The sequence below is a fragment of the Geotrypetes seraphini genome, chromosome 3, assembly GCF_902459505.1.
Source record: "Geotrypetes seraphini chromosome 3, aGeoSer1.1, whole genome shotgun sequence".
NCBI lineage: Eukaryota > Metazoa > Chordata > Amphibia > Gymnophiona > Dermophiidae > Geotrypetes > Geotrypetes seraphini.
Window position 1 is genome coordinate 218,895,185 of NC_047086.1, and position 24,266 is coordinate 218,919,450.

At 42.5% G+C, this 24,266-nt stretch overlaps 1 protein-coding gene across 2 annotated transcripts in view; it reads right to left on the reverse strand.

Annotated features, from left to right (window-relative positions):
* Positions 1-6,132: 6,132 nt before the first annotated feature.
* Positions 6,133-24,266, reverse strand: part of PRPH (peripherin) — a 37,246-nt gene continuing 19,112 nt past the window's right edge. Inside the window, exons 6-9 of one of the 2 annotated variants that reach the window (XM_033939789.1) lie at positions 23,785-24,005; positions 23,612-23,661; positions 12,539-12,618; positions 6,133-10,125 (exon numbers count right to left, since the gene is read on the reverse strand). In XM_033939789.1, the coding sequence (XP_033795680.1) occupies positions 10,078-10,125; positions 12,539-12,618; positions 23,612-23,661; positions 23,785-24,005 (399 nt within the window). In that variant the 3' untranslated portion in view covers positions 6,133-10,077. The remainder of the gene's footprint in view (positions 10,126-12,538; positions 12,619-23,611; positions 23,662-23,784; positions 24,006-24,266) is intronic. The other variant, XR_004538956.1, reaches the window with a different exon arrangement.

Here is a 24,266-nt window from a genome sequence, read left to right on the forward strand (position 1 = left end):
ACTACCGCCTGCTCAAGAGGAGGCGGTAGCGGCTAGCGCGGCCGGCGGTTTAGCGCACGGTATTACGCATGTTAAACCGCTAGCGTGCCTTTGGAAAAGCCCTAAGTCTGAAAAAGGTACAAGCTGCAGTTACTAGTGAAAACTGGGATCCCGAATATTGGGATGTTAATATATCAGATACTTCTGGGACTGTGGGACTGATGACTCAGAGGATGGTCCTCCACCTAAGACATCCCCGGAAATTGATCCAATTGCTAGACAGAAAATGACACTTGAACAGGATGGGGGGGGGGGGGGGGCGACCAGAATTGCATGTAGAAAAAACAATCAAAAGGAGGTGACATATAATTTAGATAGATTTACACAACGGACAGGAGAATCTCTTATAAAGTGGGCAGTTCGGTTATATGATCAAGGGGCTGGAGGAATTAATTTAGACCCTATAGATGCTTGCAAATTTGTTACATTGAGCAAGGAGTCACAGGTGCAAGATGCATTTAGTACTACCTAATGGTATGGAAATGGTTACTCTTCTAGCCTTAGCAAGAGACGCCCTATGCCAAAAATATACTTCTCCAGGGGAGTGACCAGTTGATGATAAACCTTGGTATACTTTGAAAGATTGTGTGCAGAAACTCAAGGAGGAAGGGATGAAATATGCTACAACTGTTGGGATGTCTGGGCAACTAATGGAAATGATAATCCCGGTCCCTATGAGGAGTAAAATTGTGTGATTAGCTCCTCCCACTTACACAGCCATTATTTTGACTCTCTTGGTCAATTTACATGGCAAAAATCTAAATGCAGTTTGCACCCAAGTAATGCAATTAGGCGAGTTGGGAGATTGGGATGCCTATACTGTACGTAGGACACCAGAACGGGAGTCTAGACCTGAAAAGAAAACAGATAATGATTATATATTCCAATGAGATATGTTCTTAGCATTACTTAAAGATGGGGTGTCTCAGAATGAAATTGATGGAATCACTACACGGGAAATGTGGGAACTGTATTAAAAAACAGGATTTAGCCAAAAGAGAGGGGGTCAGGACTCCCCCAAAAAACATTTCTGAGATTTGTGAAAGGCAGGCCCAGAAAGAGAAGACCTCAATAGACACCTCTCATTTATACCCCGATCGCAATGATTTGTTGCAAGAGCGTTCTAAGACAGAATAGGATACTGGCCAAGTCCCAGTATCTACATGTAGAAAAGATGAACAAATGCATGTTAATATGGAAATCTACTGGAAAAAGAAAGTCCAAAAGGTAAGGGTGCTTACCAAATACTATTACAATAAAGAACAAATACAGAAGCATAGTGGGACTTGGTATGCTGTAATTGACTTAGCTAATGCCTTTTTTACTATTCCTATTGCAGAAGAGAATCAGGAACAATTTGCATTTACTTGGTTGGGAAGGCAGACTCACTCAGGGATATGTGCATAATCCCACCCTATATCACAAAATTGTAGCTGAGCCTTTAAATGCCTTTACAACCTCTCCAGATGTCAAAATCTCCCATTACATTGATGATATCATGATCCAGGGACAGACACGAGAACAGGTAGACCAATATCTGCAAAACTTGATTTGCCATATGAAACAATATGGATGGGAGATTAATCCAGAGAAAATACAGACTCCAGCCCAAACAGTTAAGTTTTTGGGAATTCAATGGCATGAAGGACATCGAGAGATCCTTCCAAAAGCTAAAGATAAAATTATGTCATTTCTTACACCAACCACTAAAACTGAGGCTCAAAAATTAATTGGATTGTTTGGATTTTGGCGCAATCATATTCCCCATCTGAGCCAAATCCTAGCTCCCTTGTATAGAGTGACTAGGAAAAAGTACCAGTTTGAATGGTTAGACGAGCAGCAGCAAGTGTTTGAATTAGCCAAATATAATATACAAACTGCTTTAGATTTATGGCCCTTGCAGGAAGGGCCTATTGCATTGCATGTCACAGTGAATGACCAGTATGCCAATTGGAGTTTATGCAGAAACAACAAGATAAAGGGGTACCCCCTTGGGTTTTGGTGTCGCATGCTACCAAGTGCTGGCATGCGATACACCCCCTTTGAAAAACAACTGTTAGCATGTTATTGGGCTTTAATAAGAACATAAAAATAGCCTTACTGGGTCAGACCACTGGTCCATCAAGCCCAGTAGCCTGTTCTCAAGGTGGCCAATCCAGATCACTAGTACCTGGCCAAAACCCAAGGTGTAGCAATATTCCATGCTACCAATGCAGGGTAAGCAGTGGCTTCCCCCGTGTCTTTCTCAATAACAGACTATGGACTTTTCCACCAGGAACTTGTTCAAACCTTTCCTAAAACCAGCTACCCTATCTGCTCTTACCACACCCTCTGGCAATGTGTTCCAGAGCTTAACTATTCTCTGAGTGAAAAAATATTTCCTCCTATTAGTTTTAAAAGTATTTCCCTGTAACTTCATCGAGTGTCCCCCCCCTAGTCTTTGTCATTTTTGACGGAGTGAAAAATCGATCCACTTGTACCCGTTCTACTCCACTCAGGATTTTGTAGACTTCAATCATATCTCCCCCTCAGCCGTCTCTTTTCCAAGCTGAAGAGCCCTAACCGTTTTAGTATTTCCTCATACGACAGGAGTTCCATCGCCTTTACCATCTTGGTCGCTCTTCTTTGAACCTTTTCTAGTGCCGCTATATCTTTCTTGAGATATGGAGAACAGAATTGATGACTTTGAGACATAAAATGTTGCTACTTTCTCAAATCCAAAGGATGCAATGGATTCACAGTGCACCTAAACATATAAAATAGTTCACACCTAAGAGTCTAGCATTATTAAGTGGAAATGGTCTATCCAAGTCTGATCTAAATCTGGTCTTGGTGGAACCATTATGCTACATGAGAAGGTAGCTGAGGTTCTTCCTGAACCCCCCCGATCCTCGACATGATGATTCCAAATCCAGCCCAGTACAATGGGGAAAACCATTTTCGGAATTATCATCAGATATGCGTGCAGTTGCTTGGTTTACAGACAGCACAACAAAATATGTAGGGTCTACCCCACATATGGAAAGTCATTGCTTATAACCTCATCACAAAGCAAATCTTACAAACCAGTGGTAAAGGGAAAAGTAGTCAATATGATGAATTATATGCTGTCTACCAAGCCCTAAAAGCTCAGCTTCCAAGCTCCTGTCGCCTGTATACGGATTCATGGTCCGTGGCAAATGGACTAACCACATGGATGGCCACATGGCAGCACAATAATTGGCGGATTCACTCCAAAGATGTTTGGGGTAAGGCGTTGTAGCAAGAAATATATAATTTAGTTCAGAACCGTCTTTCATGTAGATGCCCATACCCGTGCAGATTTTATACAGTAATTGATTTAGACCTAACGCCTTTAATTGTATTCCTCTTCCTGAAAACGTCCAGCTATCGTTTTGATGTATTAGGTCCGTCTTTAATTATATTCCTCTTCCTGAAAACGTCCAGCTATCGTTTTGATGTATTAGGCCCAACGCCTTTAATTGTATTCCTCTTCCTGAAAACGTCCAGCTATCGTTTTGATGTATTAGGCCCAACGCCTTTAATTGTATTCCTCTTCCTGAAAACGTCCAGCTATCGTTTTGATGTATTAGGCCCAACGTCTTTAATTGTATTCCTCTTCCTGAAAACGTCCAGCTATCGTTTTGATGTATTAGTCCCAACGTCTTTAATTGTATTCCTCTTCCTGAAAACGTCCAGCTATCGTTTTGATGTATTAGTCCCAACGTCTTTAATTATATTCCTCTTCCTGAAAACGTCCAGCTATCGTTTTGATGTATTAGGCCCAACGTCTTTAATTGTATTCCTCTTCCTGAAAACGTCCAGCTATCGTATTGATGTATTAGGCCCAACGTCTTTAATTGTATTCCTCTTCCTGAAAACGTCCAGCTATCGTTTTGATGTATTAGGCCCAACGTCTTTAATTGTATTCCTCTTCCTGAAAACGTTCAGCTATCGTTTTGATGTATTAGGCCCAACGTCTTTAATTGTATTCCTCTTCCTGGAAACGTCCAGTTATCTTTTTGATGTAATCCGCTTAGAACTGCAAGGTTCAGGCGGAATAGAAGTCATTAATGTAACGTAATGTAATTCCATTACAGATAGATATGCAAAAATTGCATTTGCTGACACACAAGACGAAGAGGAACTTGCGTCAGACCAGCTGGGTATGGCTCGTTGGGCACATCAGAAATGTGGGCATATGGGAGAGAAAGCCACACTTAGGTGGGCTCAAGATAGAGATATCAATTTACCACTTGACATAATTAAAACAATTATCCTTTCTTAACCCATGCCAACATACTAACAGGCGAAACTAACCCACTACATTGAAAGATGAGATTGCACGAGGCAAATTGCCAGGGCAAGTATGGCAAATTGATTTCGTAGGTCCTCTGCCTAATTCTTGAGGCTGTGAATACATGTGTACTGCAATTGATACTTATTATGGATATTTTCTGGTTCACCCTTGCAAACAAGTCACTCAGCAGAGTACAATAGGAACATTATAGTTTATTATCTTGTACTATAGGGTCCCATTGCAAATTCAAAATGATAAAAGTTCTCACTTTGCAGGCAAGCTCATCCAAGCTTTTACGAATGACCACAACATTCAATGGCTTTTTCACATTCCTTACTATCTTCAAGCCTTAGGCCTCATTGAGCTTATGAATGGTCTTTTAAAAGATCAATTGTGTAAATTTGCTGGCCTTCGTTATTCACAATGGAGGGACCATGTAGAAATGGCTCTCCAAAATCCTTAATAATTGCTCTCTTACAGCAGGGGACACGCCCTTGAGCTGCATGCTCATCCCCAATTTGCAGATTTACAATGTTTCACTATATCTATGTTGCATTGTTGGTAAATCCATCCCTCTGCCGTATTGCCTTTCTGAGCCACTATGAGCTCTGCCGGATTGGATCTTTGCCCTACTATTGATCTTGTGATTCCTCCCCAGGTTATTAGAGTGGTAGCATCTGGATTAGGTATGTCAATTCTCCCCCATCATGTAGGGCTGATTACACTTTGTTCCAACTTTGCATTATGCGAACTCCAGGTTATAGGGGGTGTGCGCGACTCAGATTTTCAAAGAGAGATTAAGGCATTATTATACAATGTAATGTCTCTTCTACACTTGTCTCCTTTGCTGCAGGCGACCACGTTGCGCAGCTTTTGGTAATACCTATTTTCTATGGGGCACCTGCTTTCTCAGACCCTCTCACTGTCCTTTCCACTAGGGACCAAGATGGATTTGGCTCCACTGGCTTGGCTACAGGTACCAAAGTCTGGGTTGAGCAGCCCACTGATCCCCCTGTTCCTGTGGATGAAATAGCTAGTGGCACAGACAATGTTGTGTTGGTCATGCAACCCGGAATAGAAAAGTGGGAATATACACAGAGGCAGAAATGTTATAGTCGAGAGTAAATAAATAACATAATTTTTTACCTTACAGTGTTATGTCCTTGTCATGGTTGTGGGAGGAACACTATATTTCGGCAGCGATAATACCCAATAAAACAACGTAAATGTCAACGACAAGAGTAAACAAAATCTTAAAATATGGAATCAACCTCCGAACATGTGGGAATATATTGCCCTCCAAGTTCTTAATAAGCAACACTTTTGTTTATCCAATAGGATGAGTACATCTGATCTTCTAATAACTTGTCTGGTTGCAGTGCCAACACCTACAGCCTTACTGAAAATGATATATCAAATTCAGAACAATGATAATGAGATATTCAACCAATCTTTTCTGGAGAAACGGAGACTTAGAGGGGACATGATAGAGACTTACAAGATCTTGGGCATAGAGAAAGTGGAGAGGGACAGATTCTTCAAACTTTCGAAAACTACAAGAATGAGAGGCCATTCGGAAAAATTAAGAGGGGACAGATTCAGAACCAATGTTAGGAAGTTCTTCTTCATCCAACGGGTGGTGGACACCTGGAATGCGCTTCCAGAGGGCGTGATAGGACAAGGTACGGTATTGGAGTTCAAGAAGGGTTTGGACAATTTTCTGAAGGAAAAGGGGATTGAAGGATATAGATAGAGGATTAATATGCAGGTCCTGGACCTGGTGGGCCCCTGTGTGAGCGGACTGCTGGGCATGATGGACCTCTGGTCTGACCCAGCAGAGGCACTTCTTATGTTCTTATGTTGTCTGCCACTGTCAACAGACTGCAACAAAAAATTGGTCAAATCTTACACAGATTACTACTTATAATATTAGTGAAGATGTCTGTTATAATATGACATGTAATTCAAGCTTAATAGGAAAATGCAATCAATTAAAGTAGAGAAAACAAGCTGCTAGAAATGATACTGCGATGTGATGTGATCGTAAGTCTAACTTTGTAAAGATGTTTCAAATATTATGAAATGTAATGTCACTGTTACCTCACCAAGTAATTTTTAATCACGTTAAACTCCCCAAAGGATGGTTGTTGTCTTCTGGAAATATTACATGTACATTCCTGCAAACATTACTGGTGGACCATGTGCTCTGACACGATTAAATTTAATAATGTTCCCATTACTTCCCACGAAAGAAATACGTAGGAAGAGAGAGGCTAGTTTACACCTCCCTGTAGATTGTAATTATGATGTAAATTTATTATCACAGTCAGAGAGAGTAGCCCTAGGGGTTAGCTTTGTGCGCGTTCTCGGTTTGTCTGTATATACAGCCCAGCAGTTAATAACTAAGCTTGTATGATGGCCAAGAGTATTAATAGTACCAGTCAAGCATTAACCGAGTTATTCTTAGATGGACAAGAAAGTCAAAAGGCAGTTTTAGAAGACAGAGCAGCTACTGATTATTTGCTTTTATTACATAATCATGGATGCCAGGAATTCAAAAGAATGTGTTGTTTTAATCTAAATGATCATTCTCAAAGTATTAACAGATATATTAATTATTTAAATGACTTGGTGAATCATATTACACAAGATAAAGATCAAGGGTGGTGGGACTGGATTTTTAAATGGCTTTCAAATTGGCAAAATATTAGATATGTGCTTGGAATTATTCTAATCATAATAAGCTGATTGCTTTCTATTGTTGTATACAGTGTGTCCCTTCACTCTTAACTATCTTCTGTAATTTATGCCTACCTAACTTGAGCTTATGCTGGTGGGCTACAATAGATGATAAAACTGTATTAAAGGGTGGGATGTATTGCAAAAAGCATGGAGCCATTTTTGTGTGTAGTCTGGAGTTTTGAAAACAAACATTTTGTGCTCAAATACATCATTAATACAGAATTTTAAAAATCTTGTTAGCTAAATGGACAATTTAGATAAATTAAAGGGGCCATAAAAAAGCAGTAAGAGCTTGTTTGATGATATCTTACTGCAGGAAATATAATTACAATTAGTTAGGTGGACAGTAACAGTTTCTGTTTTAGTGATTAAAAGTACTGATTATAAGTTTTGAACTTGATTACCTCATAAAGAAGCTATTCTGGAAAGCAAAGTTTTGAGTATAGTTGAAAACACACGTACAATATTTATTCCATGTGTGCAATAAACTCCCTTAATTACTTGATACATTAGAGCCTGGGAACAGGAATGACACTGTCTTTGGTTCAGTCTGAAATCTGGCCATTTCCTGTCAGTGTGTCCAAACACAGTAAATGTTCTGTCCACAAAATGCCAGCCTTATTAAATATCAGTTAATTATCGGCTTGGATAATCTATAAAAGGCGGGAGCAGGTGGCATTCAAACTCAGAGATTTCTGTGGACATCCAGGGTTTTGGCCCGCTGAGTTCTCTGTGCTTGACTGCAACCGGGATCTCCCAGTCACTGGCATAGATGAGGTGTACAACTCCACGGCGATGTATATTTAATTTATGTTTAACTTATGTATATGAATAATCATTATAGATCACTATTCTTCATGCTATTCTATATAGGGGCTTAGCATTGTTACCTTCGCACCTAATCACCCCTCCACAATTTATCACAGAATTTTTATATGATCCTCAGCTGGCTTTTCATTCATGCATTGTAGGCATGAGCCATTATCGTCACTGGATCTTTTATATACAATGTTTTAATTTTTTGTATTTTTATACATTCATAATTTAATCACTTATCTTAATTAGTGCTGATAATTGCCTTTCAGCACCGGAGGAGTGATTTGGTGTGAAGTTAACTTGTGTATATGTGCATGAGCAGTTTGTCAGACTGTACAGGGAATAAAAGCTTTTTCTCTGCATCATGTTTGGTCAAGGGTTCAAATCCCCCCCCTTCATCTCCAGTATTTAACTGACAAAACATATACCTAAAAGAACCAAAAGCAAATCAAGGTGGAAGATGCTGCTTGTACCAGCGAACATTTCAAGAGGTATGCCGGGGGGGAGGGGCGAAGAGGAAGAGGGGCACTAGCACCGGTGCCCTTGTGAAGATGGCACGCAGGACAGTCTGCCAACCTCCTGCCCCACCCCCTTAGAACGCCATTGGATAAAATCAGGGAATACAAATAGCACAATGAATTGGGATGGAAGTTCAAAAACAGAACTGGCCAACTGCTTAGATTTTAACCCTGATTTTATATATGTGGTACATTAAATAAACTGAACATGAACTTGATTAGAGCAGCGTTCCCCTTGGCTGGATCCTACTACAGTCTCTTCACTAAAAGGGAAGAAAGCTATAGAGAGTTAAACTCTGAAAAATGTCTAGACACCTTAGCCATCCTTCTGCCTTCATAACAGTTAATTTACAAATCTGTAGAATCCTGAAAACATCCAGACAGTTGGAAATTCTGGCCTCCAGAATCCTGAGCATATCTAATGGGGCCCCCTAAACATTCAGACCCTAGGCGCATGCCTAGTTTGCCTTAATCTGGCCCTGCGCATTATAGTAAAATAACATGTATTAGGTACATTTAATACAAATTATAGTTAATTGCTTTTTAATGCACATTATTGCTGTACAGCAGCTTAGTAAATCGGCCTCTCAATTTGCACTGGCCAAATAAAACAACTTGAAGAGGAGCAGAAGTTCATGACTGGCTCTCTTCCAACTGTAGGTAGAGGACAGAGATTTTTTTTGTTGTCACATGAGATGCCAGTATCTGCTCTGGCAACTAACTTCTCTTCACTTCAAGTTTTCAAGTTTTTTTTAAAATTTGATATACCGCTTAAAAAAATTGTCTAAGCGGTGTACAGGGCCATAACTATTAAAATCAAAGGGGAAGACATTAATACAATAAGACGTAAGTGCCATATTGAAACAAAAGGATTGGGGGAGAAATACAATTTGTAATAGGAGAGAGACAGAAAAGGTCAGCACAGGAGGAGGGGGATATGCTCTTCCTTCTTCCTAAGGTCTAGCATTTACTTATCAGAAACGATCATGGCGATTACCCCTTCTCGTGTAGATCTGAGACCGGAGTGCTGGGGCAAAGGATGCTTCCAGTATACTGTAGGTTTTTTAAAAAGTAACCTTTTTTCATGGAGGGGTGAGTGGGAAGTGTTTACTGAAACAGATAGGAAAAAAGTGAAAAAGTATGACAAGCAGTATGGGAAAATTGCCCTAATTCAAGCATAGAGGCCAACTTTTCAAAAGTACTGGGGAGCTGAGGAGCTTCTTCAATTTTGAAGGTATTCAAATGCCTAAGAGTGCAGGAGGAGGTTAAAACATGGAAAGGCTGTTAGGAAGGTTAGTGGGACAACCGCCAAAAGAGTGTCATGGGAGAGCCAATAAGAGACCGAGATTTGGGCAGGTCAGGGATCATCGAGAGGTCATCACGGGAAGGTCAGTATGTGAGAAGTCTGTCAAGGAGATCAAGATTTGAGAAGGTTCTAAAGAATACAAGTACAGGAGACCTCAAGGAAGGGCCAGTGAGAGAGATTCTGCGTCACTGATAAGTGGCGTTAATGCTGAGATGTACACTGGAGGGGACAAACCACAAGGCTGCTTTGAGTTCTTTTTCTTCTTCTTCACTGTCACTGTTTTCCTTACAGGTCCTTCTATTTGCGTTATCCAGTTGCTTTTTCTCTGTCACAGAATGCCATGTTGGGATCTTGGGTCATTTTCCCACTTCTGCTGACTTCTCTTTCTTTGACTCAGTGACCACCTGTCTCATCACATAAGGAAAAGGACAACATAAGCTTCAGCGTCCTCCAGAATCCTTTGTTTCCTTAAAGTCACTGGCCTGTGCTACCATTATACACAAAGAAAAATCTATGCAATTCTTCATACAGTATAAATATGTACTCATACAATCGTACATTTTCTTGTCTATGCCAGGGCTTCCCAGTCTAGTACTGGTGACTCCACAGTCACTGGTTTCCAGGACATGCACAAAATGACTATGCAGGAGATACATTTGCATGTACTGGGTCTTCAATGTATGCATATAGACCTCATCATATGTGCTATGAATATCCTGCAAATACAGCCACTATACAATCACCAGGACAGCTTTGAGAAGCCCTGTGTTTTATGGTATCACTATTTGCCTATCAAATTTCATAGTGTTTACAAAGTTCTTTTGTTGATTTTTAAAGTGATTCATTATAAGATCCCTTGGTATTTGACACAAGTGGTGAAAGTGTACCAGCCTCTCAGATCATTAAGGTAAGAGGAGATGCTACAATTGGTTAGGGATGAGCAGTTAAGTGTACATTACGTAAATATAAAGGCCTCGATAATTTCGGTGGCAGGGGTGTTACTACGGACAACAAAAAACGAGAAAAGAAATACCTTCTCAACAAATAATTAAAATGAAAAAAGGGAAAAAGAGAGACGGTATATGCAAATACAGTGTCTATGTTACTTATAATAGTTTATTTCATTATTGTTTTGAGTGTATTTTCTCAAAAGCCAAAAATCTATTGCATATATCCATAACATGATCAAAAAGACATAAACGGATAGTAATTCAAAAGCTAGCAACTTGTTAGAGTCCTTTAGAAATCCAAGGTTCCATTGAAATCCAGTCAAAAGTTCATTGGAAGTCCGACAGCGGCTCAACCGTTTCACAAGTTAATTGTTTCATCAGGGACGAGTTGTTGAAATTGATAATCTTGCATAATGTGCAAATTGCCAGTAAACTTCATACTCTTCAGTGTTATTCAATATATTCCTGCAGATCGGAATATCAAATAACACTGAAGAGTATAAAGTTTACTGGCAATTTGCACATTATGCACGATTATCACTTTCAACAACTCATCCCTGATGAAGCAATTAACTTGTGAAACGGTAGAGCCACCGTCGGACTTCCAATTAACTTTTGACTGGATTTCAATGAAACCTTGGATTTCTAAGTTACAAGCTTTTGGATTACTATCCGTTTATGTCTTTTTGATCTTGATATGGACTTATGCACTTGAGGACTTCAAAAGGACTTTATTAAGGTGCAAGCCATTTGGATTTCAATAAGTTAAGTGTAAATTTTTGATCATTTTATGGATAACTGCAATAGATTTTTAGCTTTTGAGAAAATACACTCAAAACAATAATGAAATAAATTATTATAAGAACATAAGAAGTTGCCTCCACTGGGTCAGACCGAGGTCCATCTCGCCCAGCGGTCCGCTCCCGCGGCGGCCCATCAGGTCTGCGACCTGTGAAGTGGTTTCTGACCACTTCTATAACCTACCTCAAGTTCTATCTGTACCCCTCTATCCCTTTATCCTCCAGGAACCTATCCAAACCCTTCTTGAATCCATGTACAGAGTTCTGGCCTATCACTTCCTCCGGAAGCGCGTTCCATGTGTCTACCACCCTCTGCGTAATAAATAATTTTCTAGCATTTGTTCATATACATATACACTGTATTTGCATATATCGTCTCTCTTTTTCTCTTTTTTTTTCATTTGTATTACTATGGAACAATTTGACAAGACCACTTAGGTTACTCTCAGATGTTTGCAGAGTCTTTTTATTGAATGATCATTATATCATAGGCGTCAGAATGGGGGAAGCGACAGGGGCCATGGCCTCCCCAAAAATTGGCAGTCAGAAGAGTCAGTTATGGCTCTACTCCCCCACCCAACTCCAACCTCCCGGTCGCTGTAATTTTAAGTCTGCAGGCATCTGCCACATAGCTGCCACGCAGCATCACTGTAGAATGAAGACTTCCGGGGAAAGCCTGCTCGTTGACGCTGAGTGGCAGCTGCTTGAAGATTTAAAATTGCAGTGCCTGGGGAAGGTAGGTGAATGAGTCATCATGCTGCAGGATCCTGCTGGGGCTAGGGCAGAGCTTTTGGGTCCCCCCAAACAAAAAAGCATTCCGCTGCCTATGCATTATATTATTTGGGAGAGTTTAGGACTATGTGTTGACTGTTGCTATACTGATATATTGATGATTATGTATGTATTCTGTAAACCGCTTAGGTTTAAGTGGGTTAGAATTTTTTTTAAACAACATCACAACGGTTAACAAGTTAAATAAAAATGTGAATCTCATTTTCTCCACCATGCCCCAAGCTTGGCTCTTTAGCTCAATGCAGGCTTCGCAACGCTCGAACTTTGGGACTCACCTCACCATCCTGCGTCTCTATGGTTTTGATTAGAACCGTTTTCCTTGTGTGTATCTCAGGAGTATGATCTATTTCTGGACCTGAAAAGAAAAGCAGTAAGAAAGACAAAGAATTAAAAAAAAAGAAAGAAAGAACAGGGAAGTCAAAACAGGGAGAATAGAGCGGGAGAAAAGAGGAAAAGTCAACAAGGGTAGGGAAGAAAGATAGGCAAGAGGATGAAAGACAAGGGAAAAAGAAGGGAATAAAAGGGGGGATGGAGGGAAAAGAAGGCAGTGTACGTAGGATCCACCTCCTTCACATTCACCTTAACCAACAGTTCTCCCCAGCTACATAAATGGAGCAAGACTGACATATAATGCCTTTAGAAAAGCCATAAAAACTGCCTTATTCAACAAAATCACCACCTAAAAAAGTATCTACACCTAACACTACTTATATCCACTCCTGTTTTTAAGTCTGAAATGCCTAACATTAATTTTGCTGCCTTTTTAAGACTCTGTTTAAGATTCTGCTTGCTATATTTCACTGCCTTTTGTAAGATTCTATATGCTTTTTTGTAAGTTTTCTACATACTGTATCCCGGATTTCTACATATTGTAACTCGCTGACTGTCCAGCTATCTTAAGTGTGAACCGCCTAGAAGTCTCAGGACTATGGCGGTATAGAAGAATAAAGTTATTATTATTATTATTATCTCCCTTTCCCCCATGTCCTCAGCTGCTTAGTTAATACATTAGAACAGGGCATCCGAAATCTGTTCAGGATCTCCACACCAGTCAGATTTGCAGGAGACACATACCCCCTCTTCTATGAAACTGCGCCAGCAGTTTCTAGTGTAGGGAGCCGCGCTGAATGGCCGCGCTGCTCCCGACGCTCATAGAGTTCCTATGAGCGTCGGGAGCAGCGCGGGCCATCCAGCACGGCTCCCCACGCTAGGAACTACTAGCACAGTTTCGTAGAAGAGGGGGATAATAATAAACATGCTTGAAATCAGTTTGTATGCACTAGGGGCTAGATTCTCAAAGCTTTGTGGTAAAAACCGATGGGCCGCTGTCGCAGCCGATATTATAGTGATTTCAAAAATGCGAGTCATTCTTTAAAATAAAAAAAAACCCGCACATGCAAATGAAGTTAGCGGAAAGTAGCGAAGGTTTGCTAAATTTACCTGAGATGAGCCACTGGTGATAGCGATCAGCACATGTTTTGAATATATCACGAAAAAGGCCTAAATGTGCGCATGTGCCAGGAAAAGCAACGCCGTAAGCACACATATCGCATACATGCCTTATTTGAGCATTATATATGCTCACGACATAGGCGCACAACACATGCAGCTGTAACTATTGTAATTTGTTTTTAATGTCAAATTTTATCATGAACCACAGCCAGAAGCATATAAGACACGGCCATAATACACAAGCTTAAGACTATACAGCCTTCTATCCCCCCCTCGCATCCTCCCCCCCTCCATGCAAACTACCAGCAGACCTCCTCAACGACCCTAAAAAGTAACCAACCCTAAACTTCATCTTCCCTACTAGTAATCCTCAATTCTCCTCCCTCCTCAATTTCTCCACTCTGCCTCCTCTATTTAACGTCCCCTACATTGTAATCCCCCTGCATCTACTGTGTAAGCGTCCCCCAAATTGTAACTTCCTGGAAATGCCCAGCTATCTTATACTGCAATCCGCTTAGAACTGCAAGGTACAGGCGGAATAGAAGTCACTAATGTAATGTAAACACGTTCAAGAAGTGTGCTTTTGTCCACCCCCTAAAAAAAACAGATTATAATTTATGTGAATCATGTAACTTTTATTTCGTTTCATTAGCCACAGTCAAAACAAATGCCAGAGATGCGCTTTTCACAGTACTGGCACAGTACCAGCATCCCCAGACCAGTTGCTAATTATTGGCCGCCAAAAGCCGACGCCACTCCTGGAAAATCACTTGGCAATGTTGAAGAATCTACCGGAGTGCTCGTTTAAATATTGATAAGCCCATTTACATAGCAGAATCGGAGATGGCTAAAAAGCTTGAAAAAAAACTGTGGTAAGCCATTTTAATAAACCACCGCTAAAATGCATGCATGCTAAACTGGATGGAATCGGTGTAGTGACCGCGTTAAAGGCAACCTTAAGTTTTGAGAACCTGGCCCTGGGTCTCCAGCTGGTATGGGACCTAAAGTGACGGACTGGATTAAAAATTGATTAAGTGGAAGGAAGCAAAAAGTAGCGATAAAAGGAATTTTCTCCGAGGAAAAGGATGTTGTTAGTGGAGTGCCACAGGGATCCATCCTTGGGCCAGCTCTTTTTAGCATCTTCATGAGTGATGTTGTGGAAAGACTGTCTGATAAAGTTTGTCTTTTTTTCCAAATGATACCAAACTCTGTACTAGGGTAGACACCCCGGAAGGCATGGATAGCGTGAGGCGAGATCTAGTGAAGCTTGAAGAACGGTCTGTTAATTGGCAACTAAGATTTAATGCTAAAATATGCAGGCTTGGGCTACCACCCCAGGAGAACAGTATAGTATACGAGGCAAAGTACTTTTGTGTGTGGAAGAAGAGCAGGACTTGGGGGTAATTTGTGTCTAATGATTTCAAGGTGGCAAAACAGGTAGAAAAGGCGAAAGTCAAAGCCAAGAGGATACTCGGGTGCATAGGGAGAGAAATAGAGAATGACATGGGGAAAAAATCTGTCCCCGTCACCGCCCCGTCACCGGCCCACCATCCTCTGCACCGCCCCGTCACCGCCGTTCCCTTCACCGCCCCGTCACTGTCACCGCCATCCCTTTCACCGCCCCGTCACCGCCACTGCCATCCCATTCACCGCCCCGTCACCGTCCCCGCTGCATCCATATAAGCCTTAGTACTGTAATATTTAGCTTATTCCGTTCTTATAAATCAAAGTTCCTGCTGCTGAACTAGAGAAAGAGATGTTCAGCTGGCAGGGCTTTGTTTATAAATTTTTATCAACACAATTAATATACTATTTTATCCTAAAGCAAAAAATAAATAAATAAATATAATTTTTTTTTCTACCTTTGTTGTCTGGTTTCTGCTTTCCACATCTTCTCATTCAATTCCTTCCATCCACTGTGTGTCTTCTCTCTACGTCTTCCATTTGCTGTTACTGTGCCTCTCCCTTCACCCCCCCCCCCAATTGGTCTAGCACCCATCTTCTTCCCTCCGCTCCCCCATAGTCTGGCATCTGTCTTCTTCCCACTCTGTCTTCCACATTTCCCTTCGGGGTCTGTTTCTCTCCACCCTCCTTCAATGTCTGTCCTATTCCTTTCCACCACCACCCTTCCCTCCCTCCTTTACCATCTGTTCCTTTCTACTACCCTTCAGCTCCTCTCACGTGGCTTATCTATCTACCTTCCTCCCTCTTATTTTCATGGCACGTTACAATGTAATTTGTGCAAGCCACTGGAGCCTGCGAGCTCGGTCCCTGTCCCATCCCCACAAACCATCTCGCTTCTGTGCTCCTATTTTCTCCATTTCTAATATCTCCCCTATGTATCTGTCATTGCCCCTCCCCCTGTGTCCATATACCATCCCCGTGGCATGTCCCCTTTATGTCTCTGTCCCTATGCCCCATGCACATAATTTCCCCTCTTTCTGTTACCTTCCTGTGTCCAGATTTCCCCTATCTTCCTCTTCCATACCAGTGTGTCTCTTCTTTTCAACCCCATCTAGCTTTTTTCCCTCTTTCTTCCCCCCCCCCTGCTTCTAGCATCTGGCTCACCTGCCAGTCCTTCCCTTTCTTTCCTGCTGTGGGTTTTTCTTTCCGACTTCATCCTCTTGGCCCAGAATCCTTTTCCCTTTCACTCCCTCCTTCCAATTTGAGCCGGGAACACTAGCGATCGCACGGTCCCCGCAGCCACTACCTACCTGCCCAATCGATCCTAGTGTTTAGCCAGCTCTCTCCCTTCTCCTCACCTTAGTTTATAGGTTTTCTTTTTCGGCGACCTGCACGCTTTCCCAAAGAGCCGCGCACGCGCGGCTGCTCAGTGTTCAATCTTCTGCTCTGCTGCAACTTCCTGTTTCCGGTTGCGTCAGAGCAGAAGTTCGAAACTGAGCAGCAGCGGGTGCGCGGCTCTCTGATAGCGTGCGGGTCGCCGAAAAAGAAAATCTACAAACTAAGGTGAGGAGAAGGGAGAGAGCTGGCTAAACACTAGAATCGATTGGGCAGGCGGGTGTGAGCTGCGGGGACCGCGCGATCCTTCATGCCTCACTGCGGGGACAAGACCATTCACCGCCCCGCGGGCGGTGAATGGCCTTGTCCCCGTCGCCGCAGCGACTGCTAGTTTTCTTCCCCGTTTTCGGCGGGTGACCCGCGGCTAAAATGCGATGGCCGCGGGTAAACCGCCACCGTGTCATTCTCTAGAGAGAAATGACCAGTAGGAAAAAGGAGGTATATAAGTCTCTGGTGAGGCCCAATTTGGAATACTGTGTGCAATTCTGGAGATCGCACCTTCAAAAAAGATATAAATAGGATGGAATCAGTCCAGAGGGCTGTTATAAAACTGGCTAGTGGCCTTTGTCATAAAGCATATGGGGACACACTCATAGAACTCAATAGCTATTCTCTGGAAGAAAGGCGGGAGAGAAGTGATATGATAGAGATGTTTAAGTATCTCTGTGGCTTTAATGTATAGGAGGTGAGCCTTTTTCAAATAAAGGAAAACTCCAGAATGAGAGGCCATGTGATGAAATTAAGAGGTGACAGGTACAGGAGTAATCTAAGGAAATATCTTTTTACAGAAAGGGTGGTAGATGTGTGGAATAGGCTCCCAGTAGAGGTGGTGGAGACAAACACTGTCTGAATTCAAGAAAGCAATGGACAGGCACATGGGAACTCTTAGGGAGAGGAGGAGATAGGGGATGCTGTGAATGGGCAGACTGGACGGGCAATTTGGCCTTTATCTGCTGTCATTTTCCTATGTGTAGTCAGGGTGACCATTATGCTCACCGTGACTGCTAATAGCCGCGGTGAAGAAATAGAGCAGAGATGGTGGTAGCAGTCCCTAGACATTGGGGCTGCCTGTGGTACAAGGTAACTGTGGGTTTAAAATTATTACTGCATGTAATCCCTAGTTTTATGGTTGTAGAAGGTATACAGGACCAGTTCTCAAAACTAAAATCTGTCTTTAATGTGCTCGCTAAATGGTTCTAACTGATTTAGCATGCATGTATTTTAGTGGCAGATTATCAAAATGGCTTACCGAGGTCTTTCCTGAGTTTTCTAGCAGTCTCCAATACTGCCATGCAAATGTAGCACAATGAGGTCATTAATACTGAAATGGTCACTCCGAGTGATTCTCTAACCTTGGTGTGTCACATTTGCAGCAAAAATTTTCCGACAGGTCTGAGCTGTCTGATCAGACACCCCTCCCCATGAGGGGGGTTTGTGTTTTTTCTGCGCAGGTGCCCATCGTTATCACCAGTGATGGGCATATGCAAATTTAGCGAATCTTCGCTACTCTCCGCTAACCTCATTTACATGAGCATTTTTTGGAGAATTTTTTAGAGAATGACTTGCTTCAAAAGATTTTCCTCTTCAGGGCAGTTCCACTTAAATCGGGAGCTGCCCCAACCCAGCCCAACTGCAGCAGCCGCAAGGGAAGGAGTTGGTCGGGTGTGGGAGACCAGCTCCACCCCCAACGGCCCTTGCAACACTGATCACACATACAAGTACACAAAAACCCCAACCACCTGCCACCAACAACCTCCAAGACCCATACACACAAAAAAATAACAACCTCTCCACCCCGAAAGACCACCTATAACCGCATTCCCACCAACTCCTTCCTCCTATCTTTCACAATGAAACCTACAACACAAAAACAAACGCAAATTATCCTACTGATCATCCTGCTCCTAACCAACTGGAAGGCAACAGCAAACAACATCTCCCCAATTCCAATTATTTCAACTACTAACAGAATTCACCACCCAGCTAGGAGAATCACAGTGGACAGGAACATAAATTGCCAGACCTATACACACCACACCATCACACCAACATGGGGAAGACGACCAACAAACCCCTCTAAGACCAAACCACACCCTCACCCAAGACCACTCATCTACCCCAAAACAATAAAAGACTGGATAGAAAATGAGAATCTGGATTGCCTCTTCCTCACAGAAACCTGGCTCACATCAGACTCGGATCCCAGGATAACGGAAGTCTGCCCTAAGAGATACAAAATAACAGTGGTCTTCAGGGAAAAAAAAAAAGAGGAGGAGGTCTAGCAATCTTAGTCAGAAATTCCCTAAATCTGAATATACTAGACAAAACGTCCACCCTTTACATGGATCTACTAGCCTGCCAACTTTCATACACTACACTAAAAGGATCCATAACTTGCATGCTCTGCTATATAACACCAGGGAATTGGAACACAGCAAGACCCGAATTTGAAGATTTTTATATACCGAAATTCACTAACGACAACTTACAACAGACACAACAATCCAAGAATGCAACCCCAAGGACTTCATCTCACAATGGTGCAGGCTAAGCACAGCTACCCTAGATGAGCTAGCACCAATACAAACAAAAACCAGAATTAGCAGACGTTCAGACAAATGGTTCGATAACAAACTACTCCTACTCAAAAGACAATGCAGACGACTAGAAAGAAAATGGAGAAAGAATAACCATGAAACCACGAAAACAGCATGGAGAAAACTAAACCAACAATACAAGCTAAAACTAAAAGAAAGACACACTACACCAACCTAATAGGCAAAGAAACCCAAGACACAAAAAAACTATTCCTAATACTAAAAGAACTCACAGACACCAAACCCTATCTGGCCAATAACAACACCCTTCCCCCCTCAGCCACCCTTTTAGCCAAATACTTTAAAAACAAAATCACAATTGCCAGGACTACCCTCACCGGAACCCCAACTGGAGTCTGTTATAGGGGAAAACACCCTCCAGGGATTCAAGACAAAGTTGGATAAGTTCCTGCTAAACTGGAACGTATGCAGGTGAGGCTGGACTCATTTAGAGCACTGGTCTTTGACCTGGGGGCCGCTGTGTGAGCGGATTGCTGGGCACGATGGACCACTGGTTTGACCCAGCAGCGGCAATTCTTATGTTCTTAACCCATCTAGAAGAGATCACAATGCCCCCCACAGAAAAAGAATCAGCTGCGGCAGACAGAACTTGGTCTCACTTCCCCACTATATAATGGTCTGACCTTAATAAACTCTACAAAAAATACAGCCACGCAGCCTGTGACCTCAACCACTGTCCTCCATATCTATTACAATCCTCCAGTACCAAATTCTGCGCTCTCCTCTTACAATAGATACAAACCATGCTCGCAGATTGCCTTTTCCCGCAAGACCTCAGCAAAATCGTCATCACCCCGATCCTAAAAGACCCTAAAGGAGCAACGGATCAACCATCCAACTACAGACCCATAGCCTCAATAGCATTCTATGTCAAACTAATGGAAGGCCTAGTAGCCAAACTCCTCACCAACTGCCTACAAGACCACAACATACTCCACTCTACACAATCTGGTTTCAGAACCAACTACAGCACAGAGACACTACTGGGTTCCCTCATAGACACAGCTAGACAACACCTCAGCACAGGTAGAAAAATGCTGATTATACAACTGGATCTCACTGCAGCATTTGACCTGGTGGACCACAACATCCTACTACAAATACTAGAAATAATAGGAATCACAGACAAGGTACACACGTGGTTTCAAGGATTCCTACAATCCAGAACTTACAGAATAAAGTTGAACAAAAAAAATTCAGAACCATGGTCCAACCAATGCGGCATACCCCAAGGATCTCCACTATCCCCAACTCTCTTCAATCTCTACATTGCATCCCTTGGCACCTGCCTGGACAATTTAGGCTTAACCTCCTATAGCTATGCAGACAACATCACCATTCTCCTTCCTTTTGACCAACCAACTTCCTCCATGACAGACACACTACACAGGACACTTGAAGCAGTAGCAACATGGATGAAAAATCACAAACTGAAACTGAACCCAGACAAGACAAAATTCATTCTCCTCAAAAATAATAAAACTCCAACCATAACAAATATAGTAAAAAAAAAAAAACAACCAAACCTCAATCACATACCCCATACAACCCACTCTAAAGCTTCTAGGAATGATGATAGATAGATGCTGTACTATGCAACCACAAATCAACAAAACAATACAAAAATAATTTGCGGTCATGAGAAACTTGAGGCAAGTTCAAAAATTCTTCAACAGAACACAATTCCAGTTCTTGGTCCAGTCCCTAGTCCTAGGTCTTCTAGACTACTGCAACATACTCTATCTCCCCTGCCCCGCAACCATGAAAAAACAACTACAAACAGTTCAAATCACAGCACTAAGACTTATCTATTCACTGAGGAAACACGACCACATCATGGCGGCATACCTTGACTCACACTTGCTCCCAATACAAGCAAAAGTACAATTCAAATTCTACTGCCTACTATATAAAACCATAAATGGAGACAGCCCAGCCTACCTAAACAAACTACCAGCCGCCTAATCCAAACTACCTCAACCAGACATAGGAGAACCCACAAACCGTTCACGCATCAACCAATCAGAGACGTCAAACGAAAAAAACTGTACGATGGCCCTCTAGCCTCACAAGCAGCAAAACTGGACTACCAGCTCTCTAATTTACTGATAACGACCCCAGACTACAAATCGTTCAGAAAAGAAATAAAAACCATGCTATTCAAGAAATTCTTGAAGACAAACTAACACTGCAAGACTCACCCCAATTCTCTGAAGCAACTCGCTCTTCTCTTCAATTCCTCTGGAAATGGCCAGATAACTTCTTTTGTAATCCACCTTGAACCACAAGGTATTGGCGGAATAGAAATCACTAATGTAATATAATATAAATCGCTACTATAACAGCTGCAACAGTGGCCTGTTGGTTTTTTATGCAGATTTTTGAGAATCTAGCCCACAGTTGGGATTTGATTGATATGCACCTGGAAGTGAGAGGTTGCCAAAGTGATAAGTAAGTGCCTGAAGACTTGCTGGAGCCTGTAAACAGTCAGGATCCTTGTTCAAGGGGGGGATGAGTACTGGGTGTTTCAGGCAGCAGAGCACTGGAAGGAGACCAAGGCCCAGATGCACTAAACTCACCATCTGTTTAACAATCATCGCTAAACTAGTTTGAACTGATTTAGCGTCAAAGTAATTTACCAACTGAGGCACACAATGGTTCCCCGTGGGCTTTTCTGTGCAGTCATTGCAGCCTCCCACTCTTCTATGCAAATTAGCTCATTAGTATTAAAACAAGATCATTAATATTAAAACAAGCACAAAATCTAGCACCGATTTCTAATGACCTAAAATTACCAACAGGGGGAGGGGCCTTAGGCACCTGAGCCAATCAGGGCGTTATGCTCTGCCCGGTGTATCCCAGGATGCACCGGGAAGAGGAAGGCCATCATTTTTAAGAGGCAGGCCTCCCGGCAGGAGGGACTGGGCATCCCTCCTGCAGTCTTCTTTTATACAAGATATGGGGGCAGGGCGGGGGAGTATTAAGGAGTCCAGGTGGCTGAAGCAGGAGGGAGTGGACATCCTTCCTGCCAATGATCTCTGCTGTTGGGGTCGGAAGTGTGTGTGGGGTCCAGCAGGATGCAATCGTCATGGGAGTGGGAGTATGGAGGGATCTGGGTGGCTATGATTTTCGTGAAGGGGACAGAATGCAGGGGGGTTCAGGTGGCTGAGACATGAGTGAGTGGACATCCCTCCTGCCAATGATCTTCGCGGGATGGGGAGTTGGGAGTGTAGGGGATCCAGGTTTTCAAGGCAGGAGGGGATGGACATCTCTCCTGCCTCTTTTTGGAGGGGAGGGGCCTTCTTTGAGGGGGGGAGGTCAGCACAACTTTTTTTTTTAATGGGGACAGATATTGTGCAAGTGTAATATACGCACATCTGTGTCCATATAGCTGAGTGGGAGGAGGCTGCTTTGGGGCTTCTCCTGTCGTTTAGCTGTTTGGGCTTCCCCTACCGGCTCTGCACATGTGTCAAAGTCGTTTTTCCAATGACTGATTGGATAGGACTAAAGCAGACCTCCATGAAACTCATTTGCAAGCAAAGTCATTTGAACATTGCTCGCCATTTTCAATTTGGACTATTTGTCGGCTCTAAAGCAACCCACAGGATTTTTATGTCAATTTTAGAGCATCTGAGCCCAAGACAGATCATGAGATTTCAGGGGAGGGGGGATTCGTAACCAATGACCTCGCTCCAGAGAAGACAAGATCGGTTCTTGGGAGGGAATTTTGTCTTTTTGGGTTTATCTCCTACCCAATAGTCCAGGATCTATCCAACCAAGAGGATCATTACCATCTGACAGATTTCTACACGTCCAAGAGATTTTTATACAAAGCTGGACATTGTTCATTGTTATTTGCCATTGGATTGTGGTAGAAGAGTAAAGCTCAGTTAGAAGTTGCAACCTTTGGTGTGGTCTGCATTTCTTTGGAGGAGTAAAAGACTGAGTGGAGTGCACTTGCTGAGGCCTGCTAGCATGAAGTAGGTCCTGGCCCGTGGCCCTAAACTGAACTACTTTGTGTAACCCCTTCCCTGCTGCCAGGTAAGCAAGGAGCTTACATATGCTTCTATTTATTTATAAAAATGTAAATGTACTCTCTTTTTGGGTTGTCCATGGTTTTACATAATATCTTAAGCTATAAATTACAATATCAAAATTGGAGTGGAAAGATGCATACATATAAAGCGCATCAGTATCTATCAAATCCTGTATGTAATCTTACATTAGGAACAAATAATACTTTAATCATTTCCTAAATAATTCATGCAGATTCATTGTCGACATCTTGAAACCCCCAACTGTTTGTGGGGTCCTTGGTAGGGGTTTGGGAAGCTCTGAGTTAGGAGATGCAGGAATGCAGCCTGAGGTGAACACTGTGCTTCTGTTTCCCCAAAGGACAATATCACAGAATAATAGAATTGAGCTCAGTATTCAGAATGGAGAAAAAAGGAAAGCATGTTGTCCTCAGTACAGACTTACTAGGGCTCTTGATGCTCAGGGAAGCCATAGAATGGATTGGGACAGCAATCCTATGGGGAGGTAAACAGCACAGTGAGAGCAGAAAAAGCAAGCAAAATGCAACCCCATGCCGCCAGAAACACAAAATGTCTGATCTCCCATCTCCCAACTTTGCCCTAAGACAGAAGTTGTACCTGCTTTCTTCACCCTCCAGAAGTTTACGGTATGTTGCAATCTCAATGTCCAGTGCCATCTTGACATTGAGCAGTTCCTGGTACTCGCGCAAGTGCCGAGCCATCTCCTCCTTCAGGTGCTGCACCTCCTGCTCTTGTCGACCAATGGTATCCTGGTAACTGGTGGCCTCCACGCCAAACTGATCTTCCAGCTCCCTCATCTGACGCAAGAGCGCCTCATTCTTGTGAAAGAAAAGCATATGCATATTTAGTGAGCCATATTAAAATCCTGCCTTGCCCAATCAACAATGACATCACTTCCTGCCTCAAGCAGCAGCAAAGATAACTTTACTTCCTGTTTCACCTTTTCATCACCATGAGAGCAATTTTTGTCTTCCAATTCCATTCCAAAGACTGCAGCATGGGCTTACTTATCTGTGCCAGCACATACTGTAACAATCTCTCAGAGTTGTTTGGAGGGAGGGTGAAGATGTGGGTATTAC